Source organism: Kogia breviceps, chromosome 9, assembly GCF_026419965.1.
Source record: "Kogia breviceps isolate mKogBre1 chromosome 9, mKogBre1 haplotype 1, whole genome shotgun sequence".
In the NCBI taxonomy this organism is placed as follows: Eukaryota; Metazoa; Chordata; class Mammalia; order Artiodactyla; family Physeteridae; genus Kogia; species Kogia breviceps.
Window position 1 is genome coordinate 79,294,278 of NC_081318.1, and position 23,584 is coordinate 79,317,861.

A 23,584-nucleotide genomic window follows, 5' to 3' on the forward strand; every position below is an offset into this window, starting at 1 on the left:
TGCCCTCTAAACCCAAACTAGGGAAGTGGCTTTAATTAATGAGATGTGATGCATTCAAAATGTTAGCCAGAGCATTCCAGGAGCTGGAAAACCATACATGTTTTTAAATTCTGAGTATCCTTTTGAGAATCCCCTGTTGTAATTTATAATTCTCAGTGGACCTATATTTGTCTTGAGCTGATTGTTGAAATGGGCTTTACTAGGAATTTCTTCGCTGAAATTGCAGTGGGGCGGGGGGAAGGGGGTGGTTGATCCAAGGGGGTTTGTTGGGAGGAGAGAATGATTGCTAAAAAGGCTTTAAAACCTCCAGTGGTTAAAGTTATATTGATGAAAAGGACAGACATATATATTCATATCCATATACGTATATAGGCATAAACATACGTATAACATACAACGCCCAAGTTCAAGCAGAATTATATAATGAGCATGAGTTGTAAATTATGTAGGTAGCAGAATTCAGATTTTTTTCATCAAAATCGCACCTAAAAATGGCTATAAAACAACGCTTGCCTTGGGAAGTAAATTTATAGCTACATGCCTTTCACAGGCACGCTGGAGTGTTCTGCTCCGGGCTCTAATCTCTACGAGATGTTTTTTGCATGTGTTGTGTGACAGGAGGGAAGGGGAGTGGGCTGAGCTCGCCTGTTCTCCCATTGTCAGCCAGTCTAGTGAGTGTTGGGAAAACCTGTCTGTGGGATCTTGTGTCATCTCTCCCTACATGTGTACAGGAAAAGTCCGCGCTGCTCATGATTCCCCCCTCTCTCTCCCCCCCCCCCTCTCTCTCACTCACTCTCTTTCTCTCTCTCTCTCTCTCTCTCTCTCTCTCCCCGCCCCCCCCCCCCACTCTCTCTCTCTCTTTCTCTCTCTCTCTCTCTCTCTCTCTCTCTCTCTCTCTCTGTTCCCTTTTCATTCTGCTTCCCCGGAGCCGAATGAAGCAGGGAGCAGGGTTAGAGTCCGCCAGCTATCAGAAGAGTCTAGATAAAAGGAATTGCTTCTTAAGCACCACTGCTGCAGTCCTTGTTGATTTTTTTTTTTTTTTCTTTCCACACAACAGTTGTGCCTCATTATCCGGTGCCTGGCTCGATTTTTTTTTTTTTTTTTTTTTGAGGGTTTGAAGTTTCTGGGCTTCAGTGACTGTTACAGAAGAAGAGGTGTTAGTGTTGCCTGGAGGTCTTGATTGTCTGCATTTATGAATGAAACTGACCTAAATCACCTGTTACCTCCAGTTTCCAGATTGTTTGAACTTCTGTGGCCGCACAATACAGGACCCGAGACTGAAGCAGCATAGGACCCACAGCGTCTGCAGCATGGGCTGGTTCGCTAGGATTGTCTGTCTTTTCTGGGGAGTGTTACTTACAGCAAGAGCAAACTATCAAAATGGGAAGAACAATGTGCCAAGGCTGAAATTATCCTACAAAGGTAAGTTTTTCTTTTCCTTTTATTTGGCTAGCTTTCTAATGCCCCCCTGCCCCCTGCCTTTTCATTCCTTGAACTCCCTCCCAACCTAAACCGTAAAACCTTTAGTTTAACCTGGGAAACCTTTGTGATCGTGTGTGTCTTTTGGAGATGATTGAAACACTTTTTTATAAAAGCATGGCTTCTGTTGGGTATATGACAATTTAAATGCAAACAAAGAACATTTAATCACATTTTCAGAGAAAAGCTGAATGCCTGGTAAATGCTGATCTATATATGTGATCATATATTCTGATAATTTTTCTGACTCTACTCCAATTAAAATATTTTTAAAAACCACTATTGCAACAATGGTCTCTTTGTAGATGTGAGTGCCTCACCTATAATAATTATTATGATAAATTGTATTTTCTTAGTTTTAGACAGTAAATGGTTAATTGTCATCATGAATATTCAGTTTGTTCAAATCTGACAATCAGATGCTTAACATAAGCAGTAGATCATGGTTTGCCAAGAGAATATAAACTGGAGAGAACAGACTAGTTTTTCCAGTGTGTTATGATTGTACAAAAGACTGTGTATTTGGCTAATTGGTGCAAAGCTAAAGGCTTTGAAATGTAATGTTATTTGATTCTATATGTACTTCAGTGAGAACTGAAGAGATACTACTTTCTAGTTGTACAGCTAGCTGTGTGAACTTCTTTTCAAAAAAAGTACAAATTTAAGAAGAAAAAAAAAGCCTTATCACATGATTGGTCTGGTTCCATTTTAATGTGTATGCTTGGTTTTTAATGAGGATTTTAAAGAAAATATTTGTTCTATATTTGTTTAGATAGATTTTATAGATAGATATATAATATCATGCTAATATGGATTCCAACATGATATATATAACTTTTAATGGAAAAGAATATTTCTATAACTGAGGTATTATTAAAATGGATTTGAAGATTAAACTGTTTTAACTGAAGTAGTTTTACTCCCTAGGGTGTTCCTTTCTTATGATTCTCAAATTTCTACAGTTGGGGGTGGGGCAATAAGAAGCTTCAATTATATTTCGTTTTTAGCCTATGATGTGAAAGAAAATTATTGCATCTATCTGTAGAGATGTCTGTCTACTATACTTTGCTCTTATGACAGAAAAGATATTCTTTAATTTTCACATGATGGGGAACATCTCTTTCTGAGTACTCTAGTGTGAATGAGAACCACAAAATAGGAAAGACAGATGTAATTTTTTCACACTTTGGATTAGAAAATTAAACACCTACTAAATGTGTTTGTTTGTATTTAATACTTAGATAAAATACATTGAGTTGGAAAATATATTTATTTTTACTATAATTTTTTGGTTACTAAAATGAGAATGAATTTTAAACATTAGCAAGCAGAATTACAACTGTACTCATTATATAAGGTTTTTAAAAATAATCATATGGCATCCATTAAATATTTAATTAAATCCCAATTCTGTCTTTATATAGTAACTGTCTTTAAATTATTTTCCTAGTATATGATATTATGGTATCTGTGTTTTCATCAGTTTTTGTTTTCTATTTTTACTCTTTGAGAGTATTTCATCCAATGATTCTTAGGTTAATTGTCCACTTTCTTCAAGTTTATATTCCTCATGAGTAAGTTTTACATACGAGTTTACTTCCTGAAGATGTGAATAGCTATATGCTATAATTTTGGAGTAAGTTTGAAACATGACATGCATTTTTAAAATCTACTATATTTGGAGATACTTATCTAAGTGCTAAATAAAGTGCAAAATCAGTAGGAATTGAGAATTATACTTATATATTTTGCAAGAATTTTATTTCCATGGTAATGGATTACTCTCCATTAATAGAAGAGGCACCAGTTCTTTCTACATATTAAAAGATAGCATTTAATTAGAATAGCCCTTTGTTATATACAAATGCTTTAAACTTGTCTAATGAAGTGAGTTGTATATATTGACAAGATGTATATATTTGAAATTGTCTCTATGAGCTCTTTTTAGCAATGGTATCCATTAGAATTATTCTGCTTTCCTGTAAACCAAAAACTGCCCTACAGCTACATAACAATTCTATTGATATACATAGAGTTTGGCAATTTGGTAAAACAAACTGTGAAATGAACAACAGCAAAAAGAATAATAGGGATGGCCCAAGCAATTTTTCTTCTGTCATTTTATTGGTCTGTCATTACCTTTTTGTCTCTACATGTACACTTGTTTTGCCAAAGCAACTGCCTGGTAGCCAATTGTCAGTACTTCGTTGCTAAGCTGTAATAGAGATTTTTTTTTTTCAGCTACTTCTTTTTCCTCCTTAATTAGATGTCAAACACAGTTAAAACATCCACTGCTTTGCCCTTAAAAATATTCCAGCATGATTCATGAAGAGTTAAGTCCCTGCCAACCCTAATTTCCCATGGTCACTTGTTTTCAAAGATCCACCATTAACCCTCTCATTGCTCAGGTTGCCAAGACGAAGTTTCAGGCAGTCACTGTGCTTACTTTCTACTTGTCATTTTGCCTGGTAGGAGATAAAAGAGAGTTGATATGTTAAATGAGAAAGAAAAAGAAGTAAGAACAAGAAGGCAGCCTTTGTAGTGGATATACATACATATCTAATAAGGTACCTCTTTACTTTCTAGGAATTGAATAGATGTTTTCAGGACCATCTGGAGAAGTGATAATATTAGAAAAATGGGGTAGGCTGGCTTTTCCTCTGAACCAATCTGATTTAGAATCTTTGCGGGGGAAGCAAATGTGAGAACTCTGTAAATCTCAGCAGTCACATACAAATTATCCTCAAGAAACATTCACTCAGAGATACTTTTCCCTTCCTTAATTTCATGTAACATAGCTAAATGTTATAATGCTTCTTTTTAAAATTGATGAATAACTGTTTATTTGCCCTACAAAACTAGTCAAATTTCACTTTTCTCATGAAATACCAGATTATCATAAAATCTTCCTTTTGGAATGTGTGGTACAATGAAGACTTCAGAAAAACCTATGGAAATCACAGGGAAATAAATTAGGTCTGGGGTTTTAAACAAATGACAAACATTCCATCACTCAGTGTAATGAGCTTTTCCAGGACATTGTGTGCTTCAGTTTTAGTAGAACTCAAAGACACATGCAAGTCTGAATGTGACGGTGATCATGTGAATCCAAAGATTAAATCAGTGCCTTTAACTTTACCTTCATAGGGAGGACTTAGTAAATAGCCCTTAAATAAATGGTAGACATTTCTGAGGCTTTCTTTTCATACTTTGTAAAGGCTTTTTTTTTTTTTTTCCCAGAGTCAAATTGTTTAATTATTGTAAGAATGAGATTATTAGTTAAATCAAAATTCTCAGACATATCTTTCTGATAGATGATAATGTTTAATTAAAATTTATGAATTAAAATTTGCAAAACCTTTTTTATTTGCCATTATTCAATATATTATGACCACTTCAAAATTTAATTTGCATGAATAATGATTTACTAATTAAACTGGTTGACTTTTCTGGGATTTTCATTAGTCTGCCAAAGTGCACACATATATTTACATATTTATACATATATGTGTACACATATATGAATAGGTGAATATACATGAAGGACAAAATTTATGTTAATATTTTAGAGTTAATAAAAGCAATCTTGGCAATCTACAGGTGTTAAATTATAATAAAATACTTTACAAATAAAATTGTTATTGGTTTTAAAGATAGTCATATGTTAAATTACATATGTATATTATAGCAGACATGATCTTTTTTTTTAATATTTATTTTTTTATCTTTGGCTGCATTGGGTTCTTGCTGCGCGGGCTTCCTCTGGTTGCAGCGAGCGGGGACTACTCTTTGTTGTGGTGCGTGGGCTTCTCATTGCGGTGGCTTCTCTTGTTGCAGAGCATGGGCTCTAGGCGCGCGGGCTTCAGTAGTTGTGGCATGCAGGCTCAGTAGTTGTGGCTCCCAGGCTCTAGAGAGCAGTCTCAGTAGTTGTGGTGCACGGGCTTAGTTGCTCCATGGCATGTGGGATCTTCCTGGACCAGGGCTCGAACCCGTGTTCCCTTCATTGGCAGGCAGATTCTTAACCACTGCACCACCAGGGAAGCCCCAGGCATGATCTTTTGAGTCTCATGAAAATTCTTCATGAATATCTCAAGTATTCAAATAATAATATAAAATGGAATTTGTCTTATACTGGAAATCTCCTCATAGCTAAAATGGAATGTGTCTTTGAAAAGTAGAGTAATAACATATATATTTTCACAGAGCAAAGACATTATAAATTCTTTGCAATACTTGATCTACAGTAGTCACTGCATATAGGGCATCAGATCTCTTATTTGCTGATTCTTATTTAGCATGGCCTTTTCTTCCCAAATTCTATTAACTTTAAAAATCATGTTTTGGTTCTGAAATCTTTGATTTGAGCACAACGAAAACTAGAACTTTTTATTTATCTACTCGACAAGTATATCCAGGCAAAATAGTAAAAAACAAAATAAAACGAAATGCACAGTATCACATCTTGCGATCCAGTGCTGGTCAGATCAAATGAGAGCTAGTGAAAGTCTCCAGTTTGAGGCATCTCTGTTTGGAGCTGCCAACCAGATTGGCCTTTGAAATAATAACTTATCAGTGCAGACTTTGGCAAGTAAGAAAATGACTGAGACCATAAAACCACCCCATGTAAGATAACCCACCAACTTTTGATAATGATGTGCAGTCTTTAATAGCTTAAGGAAACCTGAATACTGAAGAGATGAATTTTCCAATTCTAACTTTTTTAGGTTGTTATTTCTTTTCATATAAATTATTTCCTAGACTCCACCATTGTCAGTGATATGAAATGCCTAAATTTTTAGGCAACTAAATAGAGGTATAGATCTGTGATAACTAATTTTTCTTTGTTTTCTTTTTTTCATTATCATACATCAATCAAACATGATTTAAAAATATGTTGTGATTTTCAGTCTATTATATTTAAATTTTATATTGAAGAATTAATGCTATTAAAGGATTTTTCAGGAATAAATTTAATTGGAATCCATCAGTATGATTGCATATGTTCCTAGTAACAAAATAAAAGTTAAAGTGTTGGTTGCAGAGCATAATGTATTTCTGTTTAGTGTGAATATATAGTTGTATTTGAGATGTGAGCTTTAAGTAACTTATAAAGTTATCAAGAACTTAAGTCAATTGTAAGGAAGTGTGTGGTTTAACTTCTTATCCCAGTTTCTCTCATTTAAACTTTGGCAGTACACCTACGTATCACAGTTCCCAAGATCAAAATATCACATGCACCTTTACATCATTTTGGAGAACTGTAAAATCTAAAGTCAGGACTATTTTAAATAGAATTTGTACTTGAGTTTTTAAAAATCTGCCAGTACTGAAATAAGTTTTTAATTGATCATTATCTATAACATTCATTTAGAAAGTCATGATATTATAGCATAGAGAGTTACATATTAATTGATGAAGACATTGCAGTTATCAAACCTTCATGAAAATAAAAACCTATGATAAAATGATCCATTAATGCAAAGCTGTAAGTAAAATCTCCAAAACTCATGACAGTATCTAAGTTTAGTTCATGAGGTGAAACCTGATTTTAAAAAGACCAGCAGCTGTAAACATAAGTTAGAACCAATGTGAATCTTGGAAAGGATTTTACCCTTCATGACTTCTAAGGTGCTGTTTAAAGGAACTAGTATGATATGCAGTTCTGTGCTTCCGCTAATAGGTGGCACTAGCAATTTGAGACAGTTCTTTCATTAGTTTGGAAATGGGAAGGCTGCTAGGATAAATACACACAGAGTAGTGTGTGGAGGCCAAGCTTGGAAAAACTGGCATGAGAGTCAGGATACGTAACAAGCACAAAATAGAAGCATTAGTTAAAATGGAATTTGCTACAGATTTTGATGTGCTCTTTGCATTTATTGGTACCTTCTGACCCTCAAAAAGTAGATTGTTGTAACCAAAATTAAATAAATAAATAATTTAATTTAATTTAAATGAGAATTTACATGTGCAATTGGTCTATAAAATGTAAACAAAATAATGAGTGAAGTAGTAGTACCAAACAATCGGAGTGCTGGAAGGACAGTGTCCTGTGGATATGTATAAATAATACATATATAATTATTTTAAGCCTGAATCATAAAGTGCACCTAACAGGAGCAAGGCAGCCTGCCTGTGGCACATTATCACCATCATTTATAATTGGAGAGTGGCTAGTTGAGAAGGTAAAATAATGTTTAGAAAATCACATTTGGTATATTTTTAAAAGAATGGCGCCTTCAGATTTGTAGGTTGTTTTAAATTATTATCATAATTAAACATACCAAAGAACCAATAAATTCTATCTGACACAAATAAGTCTAAATGTCTTCAGTTACTATCTCCTATTGCCAAAACATAAACATCAGTATAAATAGAGAATTTGCACACTATTTCCAGACAGTAACAAAGCTGGACTCTGTCAAACCGAGGATAAGAGGATATACAATTTATACTTGAATTAGGGTATAAAGATAAGTAAAAATAAAATTCTGTTGAATAAATATGAAGCATGAATTGGTCTTAGTATTTTCTACAAGCTTAGAGTAAAACTGAAAGGGACCACGAATTTAGGGAGTCTTGTCATCTCTTGAATGAGTCATTAAAACTACATTTCCAGGTTTCCTTTGCTTGAAGACATATGCCGTGGGAAACAATGTTGACCAAAACTTTACAGTAACTTAATTTGTTGCTGCAATCATAAACATGTCTTTAGATAAAATATAACATCACCCACTTGAGTCTTCATCAGCAAACTAAATGAAGCTTTGTTCTATTGAATATGTCCAATGAGTTCTTTAGTCTAGAAAACTACTTATGTGGATCATCTTTTTGTGTCAGATTGCAAGGTTCTAAGGCCAGGTTGTATGGTTTTTCATTGGTATAAGCTCAAAGGCTAGCACTGTCACTCATTGGATGAACTTGTGCTTCATTGGATACACCTTGTTTTTAAACGCAAAGTATACCTGTTTATAAGTGAGTACAAAATTAATGCAAATCTGTAATAAATCAATTCATTATAAGTGAATAGTACATTATAAAGTGGTAGAGAAAGTAAAGTCAGTTCTAAATGCTAAGGTAGGAGGATATCAGTGGAGGCATTTAGATGCATGCAAAGGGCAGTGGTATCTCCACAAATAGAGTCTCCTCTGAGCCAAGCCTATTCCAACACTGAATCAGAAAGTGTCTGGGTCACCTTTGTTTGCCTGCAAGTAGGAGATGGAAAATACATCACAATAAATGCAACTTAGAAGACTCTAGGAGAGAAATTATTTCATTCCTTTCAACAAATACCCTGAGTTTCCTTATTATTGTATCTCAGTACACACAACAAGAGAAGAAAGTGAGTAAGACGATTCTAAATTCAAATAGTGGCTAAACACATACTTGTCTCCTCATCACTCTTACTGTATCTGGATTTTTGTGTGGAACAAACCAGTCCTACCAAACGAAGTTGAAAATGCAATCGTTTAAAAGTTTAAATTGACTAGATTTCATTGTCCACACTTTTGGGAGAATCCTGACTTTGCTCTCTGACAACTTGCTAAGATTAGTGTTGCAGAGCCTTCCTTGCTTCTTCTTACCCTTGATTCCACTTATCAAGAGCAGCAGTTACTCATTGCCCCTTGCTTTTCATCTCCAAGTAAGCCTCTGTCTTACTTTGGCTCTGTGCTCTATGGCCTGGGACCACCACCTACTTCTACCCTCAGCCCTTGCTCCCAAACCCCACCTGCCCAGGAGAGGAGATGTGATAAGAAAGAGCCACAGGAATCTTTGCTGAAGTGTGATGTGCAAAATATATGTTGAGTGTGTTGTTTAAGATCCAAATCTTACATAATCGCAAGGGTGAGTGAGAACAGTAGACTACTTTCCTTAGTCCACTTCTAGGTCATAACTGATATCTAGAATATAAATTAATGTACAATGCTTGACTTTACAGTCTTATAAAATATATGTTAGTCTTGTGACAAGGTAGAAGTATCAATAGGAAAGGAAATAATACAGCTACCCAGAGTGCTATTACATACAAATCATAGTTATTCGTGGTGTTTAAAAATGATTAAGTCCTAGTCCAAACCCTTCTGGAATATATTTGGGGAAAGCCAAAACAAAGTTCTTTATGCCTGAGATCCAATCAAAACTATACAAGCACTTGTGAGTCTTTATAATATGTGCAGAAATTCTAATTTTTACCTTCAAATTTGAAATTTCAAGAGAATAGACTATGCTCCATTGTAATCATCCTTTAAGAATTAGTTTAAATCAACCTAGGTTTTCATTAGCTATGCAAACTTCAATTATTTACAAAAATAAGTTATGATAAATAATAAATATTTCTTACTTGTATTTTATATGTAAGACAAACACATAAAACCATGTAAGGCAAGTGGCAGATTTCTTCATAAATAAGTAGATTCTTTGATAAATAAAGTGAATATATAATGGGACTTCTGAGGAAGGTGGTATCACATCTACCTAAAGACTTGACGGAATTTTGTCAAATAAGGCATAAGGAAGGTGGGCCTTGAGAGACAAGAAGTATGTGAGAAGGCAGAAATAGAAAAGAGTGACAATTACCACTATCAAAAAGTATTTGAGGGAGTATTTTTTTACAAAAGCAATATATTTTATAAAGTATGTAATAATACAGTTATATATATATTTTTATGCATTCAAATGTGATATGGAAACAAGTGTGTCCTTTAACAAGGGGAACTTAAAGTTGCAGTATGTCAGGCTAGGAATGTCATCTAGTTAACAGGTGTTTATCTATGTTTGACTGAAAATGAGAGCAAGACAGACAAGTGGCACATCCTTGAAAGACTTTTGCACAGTGGTCACAGTGGTCATTTGGGCTTATTCCATCTCTCCTTTGAGATTTATCTATAAAGTATATAAGACAAGCTTCTTTCTAACCAATAGAAAAGAGGAAAGTTGAGTTTTGTTATCCAGTATAGAAAACACTGACTATTGTTCCTTGAAATTATAAAATATAGTGTTTTAGAATGCAGGTTTCTTCTTGTTCTCCTAGTTAATTCCTTTTTTTTTCTGCTTTACTCTATTATTTCTGTAACCAATCCACCAACACCAACAATTTTGAAAAGAGCAAGTGCTATTTTATAAATCCTATTTGTTTTTAATATGAAGACACCCATATCATCTATATGATGATCAAGTATTAAAATGTCCCTTTAACTCTGTATTCCTGTTATGTGCCACATCTTTAAATGCAAAGTCATATATTACATATATTTTAATTTGCTTAGCACTTTGTTATCATTCAGGATGTTCCTCTGGCTCACTTAAGAAGGAAACTTAGTTTCAGAACGAACAGGCTAGTAAAATCTTGGAACATTTCATAACATATTAGACAAAGTTGTAGGTTCGTGGTATTTTGCAACACAAACTGCAAAAAGTTACTTCTGTAATTTTGGTCACAATAGAATAATCCCTTGTACTTGCAGAATTATATATAGATGAAGAGCTACACAAATCAACGTGTTTCTACGTAGTTCATATGTGTGTGTATCCATAACAAATACAAGAAAAGTTTACATTCAACTTATTATTTTTCTAAATCACATCATGTTTGAGAATTATGGGAAATGGAATGCCAATCACTAGAACACAGACTGAGGCAAAATGTCATGGGAGACTGTCTCTCCCTTTGCTCGATGGGAGGTCTTGAGTGGTTCAGGACTGGCCATGATTTTCTGTCCTTCAGTGGTTGACCTTATCAGAGCATCTTCTACTGTGCAGTGCTGCTGCCTCGCCAAGTTCTCTGCTCTCTCTTAGGCACTAGCACTCTGGGAAGTTACCAAATTGCCTCTTTCAGTAGCCCTTCCATTAAGGCTTATCAGCATCTTGGCTCCAGGTCATGTAGTGTCTTTCCTCTAAACGCACGCGCATCCTCTTAGGTCCTTCCACCCCCAGAATGCAGTGTGTGAGCAGGTCCCGCTAGTACAATAGCCTTTCATCTTTCCAGACTTGAAATAAATGATCTTTTTAACTGGTCCTGGCCACCCTCCTGTACCCTTTTACTCTGGAAGTACAAAGTCTTCAACCCACACCTTCTTATCCTATCCAAATAGATCTCCTCTAAGTCTATCATTTGGAAAACAAAATCTGTTCATTTTCCCCTGAGGGTATAGAAAAAGTTTCTAGGCCTCAAAAATTAAAAGCCTTTCTGTCTCTCTTGGGAAGAGGCTAGGAAGCTTTCATTTTTAGCAGATTAATCTAAAGAAATTAAATGGCAATTTCTTAATTAGGTAACTGCCACATTAAATTTCCTCTAAGGGCTCTCTTCTACACACATACACCTAAAGCTAGACATCGTGCCTAGAACAGAGAGTGTGGTGCTCATATATTTTAGTCTAAATGTCTCAACTTTACATCTATAAAATATGCTGATTAAAGGACAAGCAATTTAGTCTTCTCGACCCTTGAGATGTAGAAGTGTCCCACAACTGAAGAGTGGGAAGGAAAGCACAGCAGAAAGCTGACAACTGGAGAGCATGAGCCACGGTTACCCAGGGAGCTCTTCCCAGTCTGCCTGTGCCCCTGCTTGGGAAAATTACTTTCCCAGATGCTACAAGTTCTGGGAACCAGTTGCTGAGTAAGCTGGGGGCTTTTGCATGTACCCCTTCCACATAGCAAAGGCCACAGAAAATCTACACTTGGATCTGTCGCAGGGAGCCCCAACTCAACTTGTTTGTTCAAAAGTATACTCACACTCCTCTCTAAACTTGTTTATCCTCTTTGTTCCCAGTTTCAGGGATTGTTGTCATTTTGTCCTAGTTGTTCAGACCACTAGCATCTTTGCCTTCCCCTTGCAGACTCTCCCCCTATCTAACCAGTCTCAGTGTTCTATGGATTCTCCCTCTTGAGTTCATCCCTCAAATCTTTCCTCTTCTCTCCTCCAGGTTAAGTCAGGCTCTTATCATTACTTGCCCTGTTATGACAGCAGTCGCCTATAATCATCTCTTCTTTCTGTCATTACTGGCTATACCGCTTTCTGAAATGCAAATCTAATTATGCCTTTCCTTTATAAAAAGTCCCTACTGATTATAGCCCAATCTTTTTAGTTTTACCTAGAAGGATGATTCACCTAAAGTAGTCTAGGGCACAGAGGAGCTATTTGGAGGGCCTGCCATGGTTCAGCTATGAGGAAATTAATGCTGGAATAAGGATCATGATCATTGAAATGAGAAAGAAAGGCTTGGAGATTAGACACATTGAACGGATAGAAAAATTGGGTTTGGTGAATGATTGTGTGTAGGGAGGATCTGAAGAATTCGAGAACAGTAAGTTTTAAATTTTCTGCAACTAGAAGTATTATACAACAATTGATAGTATCTGGAAAGTGAAACTCTCTTCACCTACAGCCCAACCATGTCCCAATATAGTACTCCCTTCACATCACCCCTGTGACCTTGCTGCTTGCTGCATGTCCTCCCACCCTCTGAGTTGTGTACTGACACTGTCCTCTCAAACAGACATCGACTTGAGTATCACCTTTGGCAAGGCTTTTGAAGAGGCAGAGAAACATAGGTAGGAAACATAATATGGCACCTGTCCTGAAGAAACTTAACATTCGGAAGGCGAGAAAACACAGATTGTCAACTTTGTAAGATCACACCTGCTCTTTATCTAGCTTATATTCTCAGTCAAGTACAGAGTCTTGTGCATGACAGAGCCTTACTAAATACTCCTTGAATGAAGTGATAGGAGGTAGCTGGTAATCATTCCAGGTGAGAGGGCTAAGGAGCAGAGGTGAGACCATACAAACAATGGATTTGAGAACAAAACATAGCCCAGTTTAAAGGTTTGTAAAATCAAGTAGTGAAATATTTGATTGGAAGAAAAATAATTTAAGGCTGCCGAAGCAGTTCAAATACTGATAAACGGTAGGGAACTCTGAAACAGAGTTTACAGGATTTAAACTTTAGATTAGAGTAATAGATGATGAAATTTTTTTAAGTTTATAAGTGAGTGGCATGTGCGAATCAACGCTTTAGGCATCCCGAATCCTGGGAGTAGGGCTTCAGTTCTGAATTACTGAGTCATCATCTGAGATGCAGAAACAAGATTCTGTAACAAGACTTATAACTCAGATTAGGCTCCATGTAATGACCTTGTTATCCTGGGGTACAGAGACTTCATATGTGGGCATGTAGCTCACCTTATCTACATAGAGCATATGTTTTCCCATGTCTAGAAAAATGCAAGTTATACTTCAGAAAAACTGCAGATATTTATGATTTCATGTAAAATTGTAAATTCCAACAGTCGAGTGTCATTTAGGATATAGCTTTACCTAAAAATATTCTACATTATGTACTAATTCCTTGAAATATTCTTAAGTTTATGGCAGACTATACATGTACAACTTCTGATGAGGAGTGATACATGCATTATACTCTGTCACAAAGTCGCTATTTAGGAAAAGCAAAATATCAAAGGTGACTTTGATATTATATGAGTTCATCATTCTTTTGATGAATTTTTCTCTTTTCTCTTCGGCTGGAAAGCAGAGATTCACTCCTTTGCATTTGATTCTAACTAGATAAAATTAGAAGCTGTCCTCAGAGCAGCTACTCCTAAGACTCAGATTCCCTGTTGGGCTCTCACATGCTGACCCAGAGCCATGGAGTTTTCTTACTTTCACTGCATGTTTTTCATGTTCAGTAGGGTCTCAGCCTTCTTTTGCTTCCCAGGGTGCTTATTCAGAACAGAATTAAGGTTCCCTCTGTTCACTCTAACAGAGCAGACATCCGTTCTCTATCATTCAACCCCCTAATCCAGACAGATTCTTGAGAAAGATTTCTAGCATAACAACAAATTGAGACCCAGTGACTCAAACAAATAGTTTCTTTCTGGCACGCATAAAATCATTTAGCAAGACACAGTGTCTGTTGTGCCTACTGTTTCATCAGAAACGAGATTACTACTTATCTGATTGCCTTTGCTCTTTAGCTGTCAAATTGGAAAAAAACTGTCTACTCTATGACAGTACTTCTGTTCCCATCTATATAAACATCTGCACATTAATTCTGAAAGAATCTGCTTAGTCTATTCTAAGCAGATGCCATATAAGGGAGTGAAATGAGCAATGTTATAGCGATTGATTTCTTTAGTACAGGTCTCAGTCCAGAATATTGAACTGTACCGCAAGCAACATACACTAAGGGTCATAGTCTCCCGAACAGATTCTCCATTGTACATATTACACCATCTTTTTCATACAAATTAGTTTTCTTTATAGAGCTAATAGCAGATTTACTGCCTTTTCACATTTACTAAAGAATAAAATTTCACATTCTTGGAGTATACAAAATGATAGCACATATTCAATTAAAATTATATCTATTTGATCATATGTGTTGTCACTATTTAGTATTACTGAATGGTAAGTCATGCTGTGTTTACAGAGTTCAAGTATCTATTTGCTGGCCTTTTGAAAATTAGTGGCCTTTTTGAATTTAGCTGCTGGAACAAAAATTTCACCAATACAAGAGGAATATAAGCATAGCAAAGAAAGCAGTGAATCGACTCTGGCATTTTCTAGGTGTTAGGACTCTGGCATGTATTTTAGCCCCAGGTTGCTCTTCTCTAACATGGGGAGACTAGCTACTTTACAGTAGCTCTTATTGTGATATTGACAATACACGTGTAACGTGTTCAGTCAGTGCTTGGTACATGGAAGAGATCCATTAACTATTAATTCCTTGTGGCAGATTAATAATTGCATAGGTTCTAGGTTACAGTGTTTTGCTGTAACAGGGTTACAGGGTATGCATGCATGCATTCTCTAGCTATTATGCTTATTTTGTGAACGAAATTAATAAATGCTAATAATACAAAGAAAATCACAGTTATTATAGTTGTAATGTGCTTCTTTCAGAGGCACGTAGCATAATAGTCCAAATCTTTGAAAACATGAAGTTTGTCAATGTCGGCTGGTCAGTGAATACAGGAGAACCCTTTGTGAAAAGCTAGTGTTGCAAGTATACAGTTGTAAAAAAATTTTAAAAGCTGAGTCTAACATTCAGCCTTTCAGTCCTACATAAATGCCCTTAAATGTCTTGGTGTTGACTTGTTGCTTGTCACGGTTTTAAGTGTGGACTATGGATAAGGGTATACATGATACTGACCATGGGAGGACTTCCCTGGTGGTGCAGTGGTTAAGAATCTGCCTACCAATGCAGGGGACAGCAGTTGGATCCCTGGTCTTGGAAGATCCCACATGCCATGGAGCAACTAAACCCGTGCGCCACAACTACCGAGCCTGTGCTCTAGAGCCCACGAGCCACAACTACTGAAGCCTGCGTGCTCTAGGGCCCATGCTGCGCAGCAAGGGAAGCCATCGCAATGAGAAGCCCGCACACCTCAACGAAGGGTAGCCCCCGCTTGCCGCAACTAGAGAAAGTCCATGTGCAGCAACAAAGACCCAACACAGCCAATTAATTAATTAATTAATTAAAGAAGCACTAATTATGGGGATGAAAGCAGACATGATTTTTAGGTCTTCTGGCTCTCAATACTTAGTGAGCCAGGCTGAGCAAGGGAGCACCTGTTTCTGTGCCTGCATCTCGCAGAATTTAAGTTCCAGTTTGTGTTTTCAACATGAACCAATGTCAGCCATTTAATATTCAGTAAAAATAACCAGAAAATGACTAGTTTTATTAGCTCCTGTAGTTACAGCATATCCTGTCAAATGGTGTAATGGTTGCCTTGAATATTATTTTGTTATGACTTGGTCCATGAAGACACAACATCCTTCATGACAACTTAAAAAGTATTGAATCCACAGAGGAATTAACAAAATATTCCCATTTAATATGTCCCCGAGTCTGAATGAAACATTGTAGATATGAAGTCTGAGTCTTTCAGACCAATTCTATGAACCTCCTGTGATGGCGAATAACCCACTTGCAGGAAAAAGGATATGCAGTCATTCGAGAAAATAAACTTGCAGTCTGAAGCTAGTAAATAGAATGAAGAACATGTTCGGAGCCGCTTAAAGGGGCTTTTGTCTAACAGAAGACACTGGGAAGCCAGACTGGGCAATCTAGACGTTGTCAGAAGGGGAGGTGACACTAACCACAGTTGGCTTTTAAAGGACTTTTCTGGAAGGCAGAATTCCTTTGTAAAACACTTTATGCACCAGCATGAAGAAGTTTCTGAGGTACTCTAGACAAAGATGAATTTTATTTCTTTGTGGCTTTAGCAATATTACAATGCTCATAAACTCTTTTACCTTATGCCAGACATGTGGAAGCAATCAGTATATGTAAATGATATGTGAAGGTGAGGCATAGTTTTAGCTTAAAAACTTAGACTGTCTGTGGTTATAAATTATAACCACATCACAAAGAGATACTCGCCTTTTAATAGTAACTTAAATGTAAAAATAATCAGCGATGAATTCTTAAAACTGCTAGTGTTTTCTTAGTAAAGTACAATAAATGTAAAATATAGTGCTACTTTGTGCTGTTACATTATTTTTCAGACACAGCATTTAAAGGCAAATATTTTTTACCTTAAGTAATTTTAAAAATGTAAGTAGCTGTAGTTAGACATAATTACATCAGTCTATCTCTGAAAAACTACTTTTTTTGCCAAGGGTTGCATTTTAGATTAACTCCAGTTGCCCTGTATTAATATTAATGCCCCCCTTTTTCTGTTAACATGATATCAATTTGGTTTTTGCCTATAATATGCTTTTATATTTATATATATGTGTGTGTATATATGTATTCCTATGCTTTGTAACATTTCATAAATTTTGAACATATAAACCTGAATCAAATCTCCCAGCAAAGGAAACAGATATAATAAAAATAAATGTTTCCCTTTCTTTAAATTCAAAACAATGAAACTCTTAGCCTCAATATGATGGTGCTGTGCCTCTTTTAAAATATTTTTACCATCTGCTCTATGTAAAGCTGGATATTGAAATAACAGAGGTTCAAAGTAGTGTTAGACACACACACACACAACTACTAGAGGGAAAGAAAGTAAAATAAAATAAATCAAAGATGAATATTTAAACATGAATTTATCATCTTTTCAATGAAAAAAAGATCATATTTCGTTAGACTGAAATCAGGTCTGTTATATCCCCAATTTACTCATAGTAAAACAAGCAAAACTCAATCTAACATATGTACTCGAGAGAACCAAGAAACAATCATTATACTAAATAATTAAATAAAATTCACCAATATTGAATGGCTCTACATGCTGTACTTCATTCAGCAGGCATGTTCTGGTGCAGGGTCTCTGACAAACGGGACAGAGATAAAAGACACAGTCCCCATGCAGAAGAATCCTACCCTCCTATATCAACCCAGATTAATTAGGGTTTAGTGTATCATTGGGCTAATTTTTAAAAATATGGAAGTTTTACAAAATAGAATTAATTCCTCAGTCTACTAGACAAATGCCAATTGCCATTTGGAGTTTATTTCCTAGAGCAATAGTAGAGGAATGTGAGGAGAGGGAGAATGACCAGGAATGGAGAAACATTGACTCAGCTGCTGGATGTGAACAGTCCTAAAAGAAAGACAAATTCTTCAACTCAGATGCATGTGCCCATGTGTTGTTGTTGCAGTTTGGTCTAGGGTTTTACTGTAACTCTGATTACTCAGTACATATTTCCATGCTATTATGCTCTTGCTTCTTTAAATAGTATTCTCTTTCTCATCCAGAAAGTGTTCTTTTAAAACAAACTCATTTCAAATGGACAAAAATTTACTAAGTATAACTATGCACCAATCACTATAATGATTCCTATGAAAAGAAAATCATATAGGGTTAATCCCTTTTCTCAAGAACCTCACAACATAGTGCTCGAGAAAGTATACCACCCAACAATAAGGCAAATTGGTCCATCAGTTAGATATAAAGCAAATGCTATGAAATTTAGAGGTGACAGTGGCTTGTTAATTATGCTGCAGTATGCTATTGAGCATAGAGAAAGTATGTTTTACAGGGAGTGAAAATTAAGCCAGACATATAAGGATGAAGAAAATTTTCCAAGGAAGAATGGGGAAGGACTTTCTGGTAGAAGCACAATCTGGAGACATGAGGCATTAATGTGTATAGCTTATCTGAGGAGCCACAACATTAATTGAAAATTAATTTAATCTCTATGGAAAGGGGTAGCAGATAGTGAGGCAATAGGAGCCAGTTCTGAAAATCTGAGTATGTCAGTGATTCTTTATCATCTTTGATCATCCCTCATACTAATATGGTATGCAACGAAGCACACTATACATTGTGGAATATGTACAAAGATAACGTGAATTCTGCCCCAAGGGGAAGAGTTTGTTAAAACACCCATTGTGACACAAATGTGCAAAGAGTAATGTATCCTAACAAAGGACTGTGAGAATTCGGAAAATTAAGATATCACAGAGGCCATGGATCAGGAAAGTCCTCTTGTGAGAAGAAGAATTTGAGGTGGGCCTCAAAGAGCCTTTTGGCAGGTGTGGAGGAGAGAGGAATAATAGAAAACATTCTAGGCGATGGAAGTAAATAAACAGAAGAGAAAGTGTTAAGGGTAGTTCATAAAGTGTTTAGTATATTAGTTTGCTTAAGCATATTTTCAAAAATCATATGAGGTACGTTCAGGTACTAATTGAATAATCATGGGCAGTTAACTTGATTTCTCTGAGTACACGATGCATGACACAAAAGAGGTATTCAGTACCTATTCAGTCTTTTATCCTTCAGTTTCCAATGGAAATGTTTAAATATCCCATAAAATATGTCATCATCATTATTTTTAATTCACATGTTTAAGTACATTTTAGGTACATGGTACCAAGTCCAGAACAATAATGTACTTAGAATCGGTAGAACATAGTAGTTAAGAACATGGTGTTAGTAATCAGGAATTTGGGGCTCAAATCTGACACCTGACTATGTGACCTTGGACAATATGCCCCACTAAAACTCAATGTTTGTTTAAAAGATGGGGATAATGAAAGATCTACCCCTTTGGATGCTTCTGTAGATTACATGAGGTTTAGCTGGTACCCTTTTAAAATGTATCATGGATGATACACATGGAGTACTAGCAAAGCAATTGGCATGATGAGTGCCCAGTAATATTGCATTTTGATAGAAAATATAGGAATGGCTCACAAAATGAGGTATCAGTTCAAGTGATAAAAGTGTAGAAAAGATATTAAGTGTAATGGAGAAGCAGAGGAGGCATTCTTTACAGAGGATTGAGATGAGAGCCAAGGAGTCAAAGATGGGTACAAGTAGGATAAGTCGATAATTGAGAGAGTGCTGTGAGCAATTAGGTAAAAACATAAGCTGTATTTGGAGGGGAAAGATAATTTGTTTGACTGCCTTTTCCCTCTGTTGTATTAAACATTGCTTTAAATAAATCATTTCAGTAAATATGGCTACCCTTGTTGATGTAGGTGCTAATTATTGTGACTGATTTTCTATTTTCTCTCTGTCTTCTGAAAAGATTGATAAGCAATGACTATATCAAGATGTATAAAATAGAAGGGAATTGAAAGAGCAAGATGACTAGATATCTCAGCAGTTATAGCTAACAATAGAGTTGTTTGATGTAATGATCTATCCAGAAGTTTATCAAGACAGTTAAAAGGCTACAAGTCAATAAAATCAGACAAGTGGAATCAGGGGGAGGAAATAGATGCTGTGAGGTGGGATTGAGGAAGAGGAAACTACTTAAAATTATATTGGTTAATGCTTTACTTTTTCTTACATCTCTCATTCATTTGAGACAGGAAACACCTCTAACTTTCAAAATTATTTAAAGTTTTGTAAAGAATATTGAATTGTTTAACCATGATCACTAAATGGAGTCTTTTCTAAGTGATTTATAAAAAGTGAACATAATAAATATCATATATAGAACAAAACTTATAAAAATTGTTGTTACTAAACAATAGCTTGTTTCCATAATCTCATTATATTTCCCTTGTTATTGAACTTGTGCCTAACGATCTGTGATTCCTTTTAGTTCAGGAAAAGAACAGAGAGTTTTACCTTATGTGACAATAATGGGCAGGTGCTATAGCTAAATAACTGGGATGATATTATGTCATAATCATTTAAAAGAATAAAATGTATGACCTATCAAGGGGAACTAAAGACAGGTAACCTACGAGTAGATTATTTTTTATAACGTGCCTTCGGATAGGTTATGGATCAAAATATCCTTTATGAGGCATAACAGCTCTACACAGTAAAGGCTGTGTGTTGTATGCCCTTTAGTTCTGATACCACAATTCTAAAGCCATGCCATTGGATTATAGCTCTATTAACTATTTTCTCTTGACTCATACAGAAGAATGAGCTTTATTTGAATGCACATGTTTCATCATTTTCTTTTAACTTTTTGAAATAGCATTTTCTTAACTTTTTCCCTGTGTATTCCTAATAATAGAGGACAGTTCCAAAAATATTTTCAACAACTCGATAGCACTACTGACGTTGTTCAATATTATGGCCCAAAGCTAAACATTATTATGCAACAATGAATAAGGCTTAGATGGTGCTGTTGTTTCCAATTTCCAGAGTTAGTTATCTTCACTACTGGAATTGAATGTTGCACACTCTAAACTTAATGCATGTTACTAGGAAAGATGACTCCAGACTAAATTATTTGAATTATTTGCTAAAGTAAATCAAAGTCGTTGCTTTCGTTTCACAAACATTGTCAGAGAGGCTAGGAAATGCGAGTGAATAGGAAATACTAGTATTGTTCTCTGTCAGGTTGGAATCTTCTTTTAAATGCTTAAAGAAATAAGCATTCTTAAACACTACTCTTCAGTCTTAGATTAAGCATAGGAAGACCAGCTGTTTGCTTCATCTACAAATATTGATTTTTTCTACTGTTATCTTTGGAGAAAAAGAGTTCATCTTAAGCCACTGTTCCAAACTCGTATGGGTAGTAATCTGGCACCTTAGTGGTTTGCCATGCCATCTTTCATAAATAAATAAGCTCATACATCTTAGAAGATAATAGATGATTTATTTTTCTTTTTGTTAGGTATACATAAACTCATGGTATGTTTTCCATTAAACACAGGAAGAGAGAACCATTTGTGGTAGAAATTCCAATAGAAAACATATTTACACCCTTCTGATCTTTATTCGAGTCTGGATAATAATTTTTTGATTTGTCTGCTCCTTTTTTCAAAGTTCTTAGTATTCATACTAATTGGGGCCTTTATTTAAATGGCTTTCAGCAATTTGCAATACACCACACAATAACCTCTTAATGTGCATTTAGTACCAAGATTTGTATCTACTGAAATATAAGAACTGCATCCTAAATAATTTATAAATTCAACGAAATAAGATATTGCATGTATTAAAAAGGGAGCAACTAAATAGAAAGAATTGTTCTTAGAAAAAAATATTGAGTTTTAATTCATAATTGCATATTTAGGCTGTCAAAGATTTACCATTTCGATGCCAAGGTAAAGTGATAAGAGTGCTGTGAAAATTTAATGCTTGTTAGTGTTGGAGAATCACTGTGACCATAAATAAAAACTGCTATAAAACTTCAGAGCATTCTTTTGTGGGGCAGGCAAGGTTCACGTAGAGTCTGCTCTTATGCCTATTTCCAGACATTTAGGATTCACATATCCAGCTTTTAAGAGTATGTACATCTACTTGATGGAATGTTTATCAGACTGTTTTATTCAAAATGATGGATATAATAATATAGAGAAAAAGTAAAAAGACTGATATGTTTCTAACCAAAACATTTGTTAGCTATCATTTAGATAACCAAAACCATTTATCTGTTTGTTTCATGCTCTGCCCTTAAGTCATCCAGATGACTGAAAGAAAGGAGTGGAATTTGCTCTCAAGAAAATTCTAACTTTCAACTCTAGCAGCAGGTTCCCAACTAACACAGAATGCTGATTACTAAACTTGCCCATGTACGTCCAAGTGGTGAACCCTCATGCTTCTAAAGCAAAGGGGAGCTAATACACGGGATACTCAACTGGCATAAGTAATACATTGAGGTGCTGGTTTGAGATCAGTCTTCCCATTCCTTTTTACTGAGGTTGTTTGGCATTCCCCAATGTTGATGTATCCTGATGTTTGAAATAAGGTTAGCTCTAAAGCAATTGTTTTTAAAGTTACTTCAAATAAATAACTCTTTATGTTAGAAGTAAATAATGGTGATGATAAAATTAATATCAACAATCACTACTTAATGAATATTTATTATTGGCTAGAAATGGTACTAAGATTTTTGGGTAAACCATGTCATGTAATCATTATAGCCATTCTAATCAGTGGACATTTTCCATCCTTTTATGGGTGAGGAAACCAAGGCCCAAAGTACAGCAAGTAGTAGGGAAAACAAAATTTTCATGTCTGTCTGATTCCAAAGCCTTTACAATTTTTTTTTTTTATTTTGGTAAGGACACCTAACATGAAATTTACCCTCTTAATAAGTTTTAAGAATACAATACATTATTGTTGATTACAGGTATAAGGTTGTATAGCAGCTCTCTAGAGCTTATTTATTTTGCTTAACTGAAACTTTATGCCAGTTGATTTGTAACCTCCCATTTCCCCCTCCGCTAACCTCTGGTAACCACCCATTCCACTCTTTGATTCTATGAATTTGACTATTTTACATACCTCATATAAATAGAATGATTATTTTTAAACATTGGCTCTCCATTGAAGATCTGATTCCAGGTGATTGAAAAAAAGAACACTACTCAAAGGCTACAACCGTGCAATTTTACATGATCGTTGTGATCCAAAAAGCACCTTAAAAATAACAATGTCAAAATCACAGAGTCCTAAAATTCTTTTTTTTTTTTTTTTTTTTACAATTTTATGGGTTTTCACAAATGCACATATCCATCATTATAGTATCATACAGAATGGTTTCGTTGTCCTAAATTCTCTGCTCTGACTCTTCATCTTTCCCTCCTCCCTAACCCCTGGCAATCACTGATCTTTTTACTGTCTCCATAATTTTACTTTTCTGGAATATCATATAGTTGGAATCATACAGTTTGCAACCTTTTCAGATTGGTTTCTTTCACTTAGTAATATGTCTTTAAGGTCTTTTCATGGC

At 35.4% G+C, this 23,584-nt stretch overlaps 1 protein-coding gene across 1 annotated transcript in view; it reads left to right on the forward strand.

Annotated features, from left to right (window-relative positions):
• Positions 1-463: 463 nt before the first annotated feature.
• SEMA3A (semaphorin 3A) overlaps positions 464-23,584 on the forward strand; it is a 237,765-nt gene continuing 214,644 nt past the window's right edge. The window contains exon 1 of the mRNA XM_059074056.2: positions 464-1,422. Within this exon, the coding sequence (XP_058930039.1) occupies positions 1,311-1,422 (112 nt within the window). The 5' untranslated portion in view covers positions 464-1,310. The remainder of the gene's footprint in view (positions 1,423-23,584) is intronic.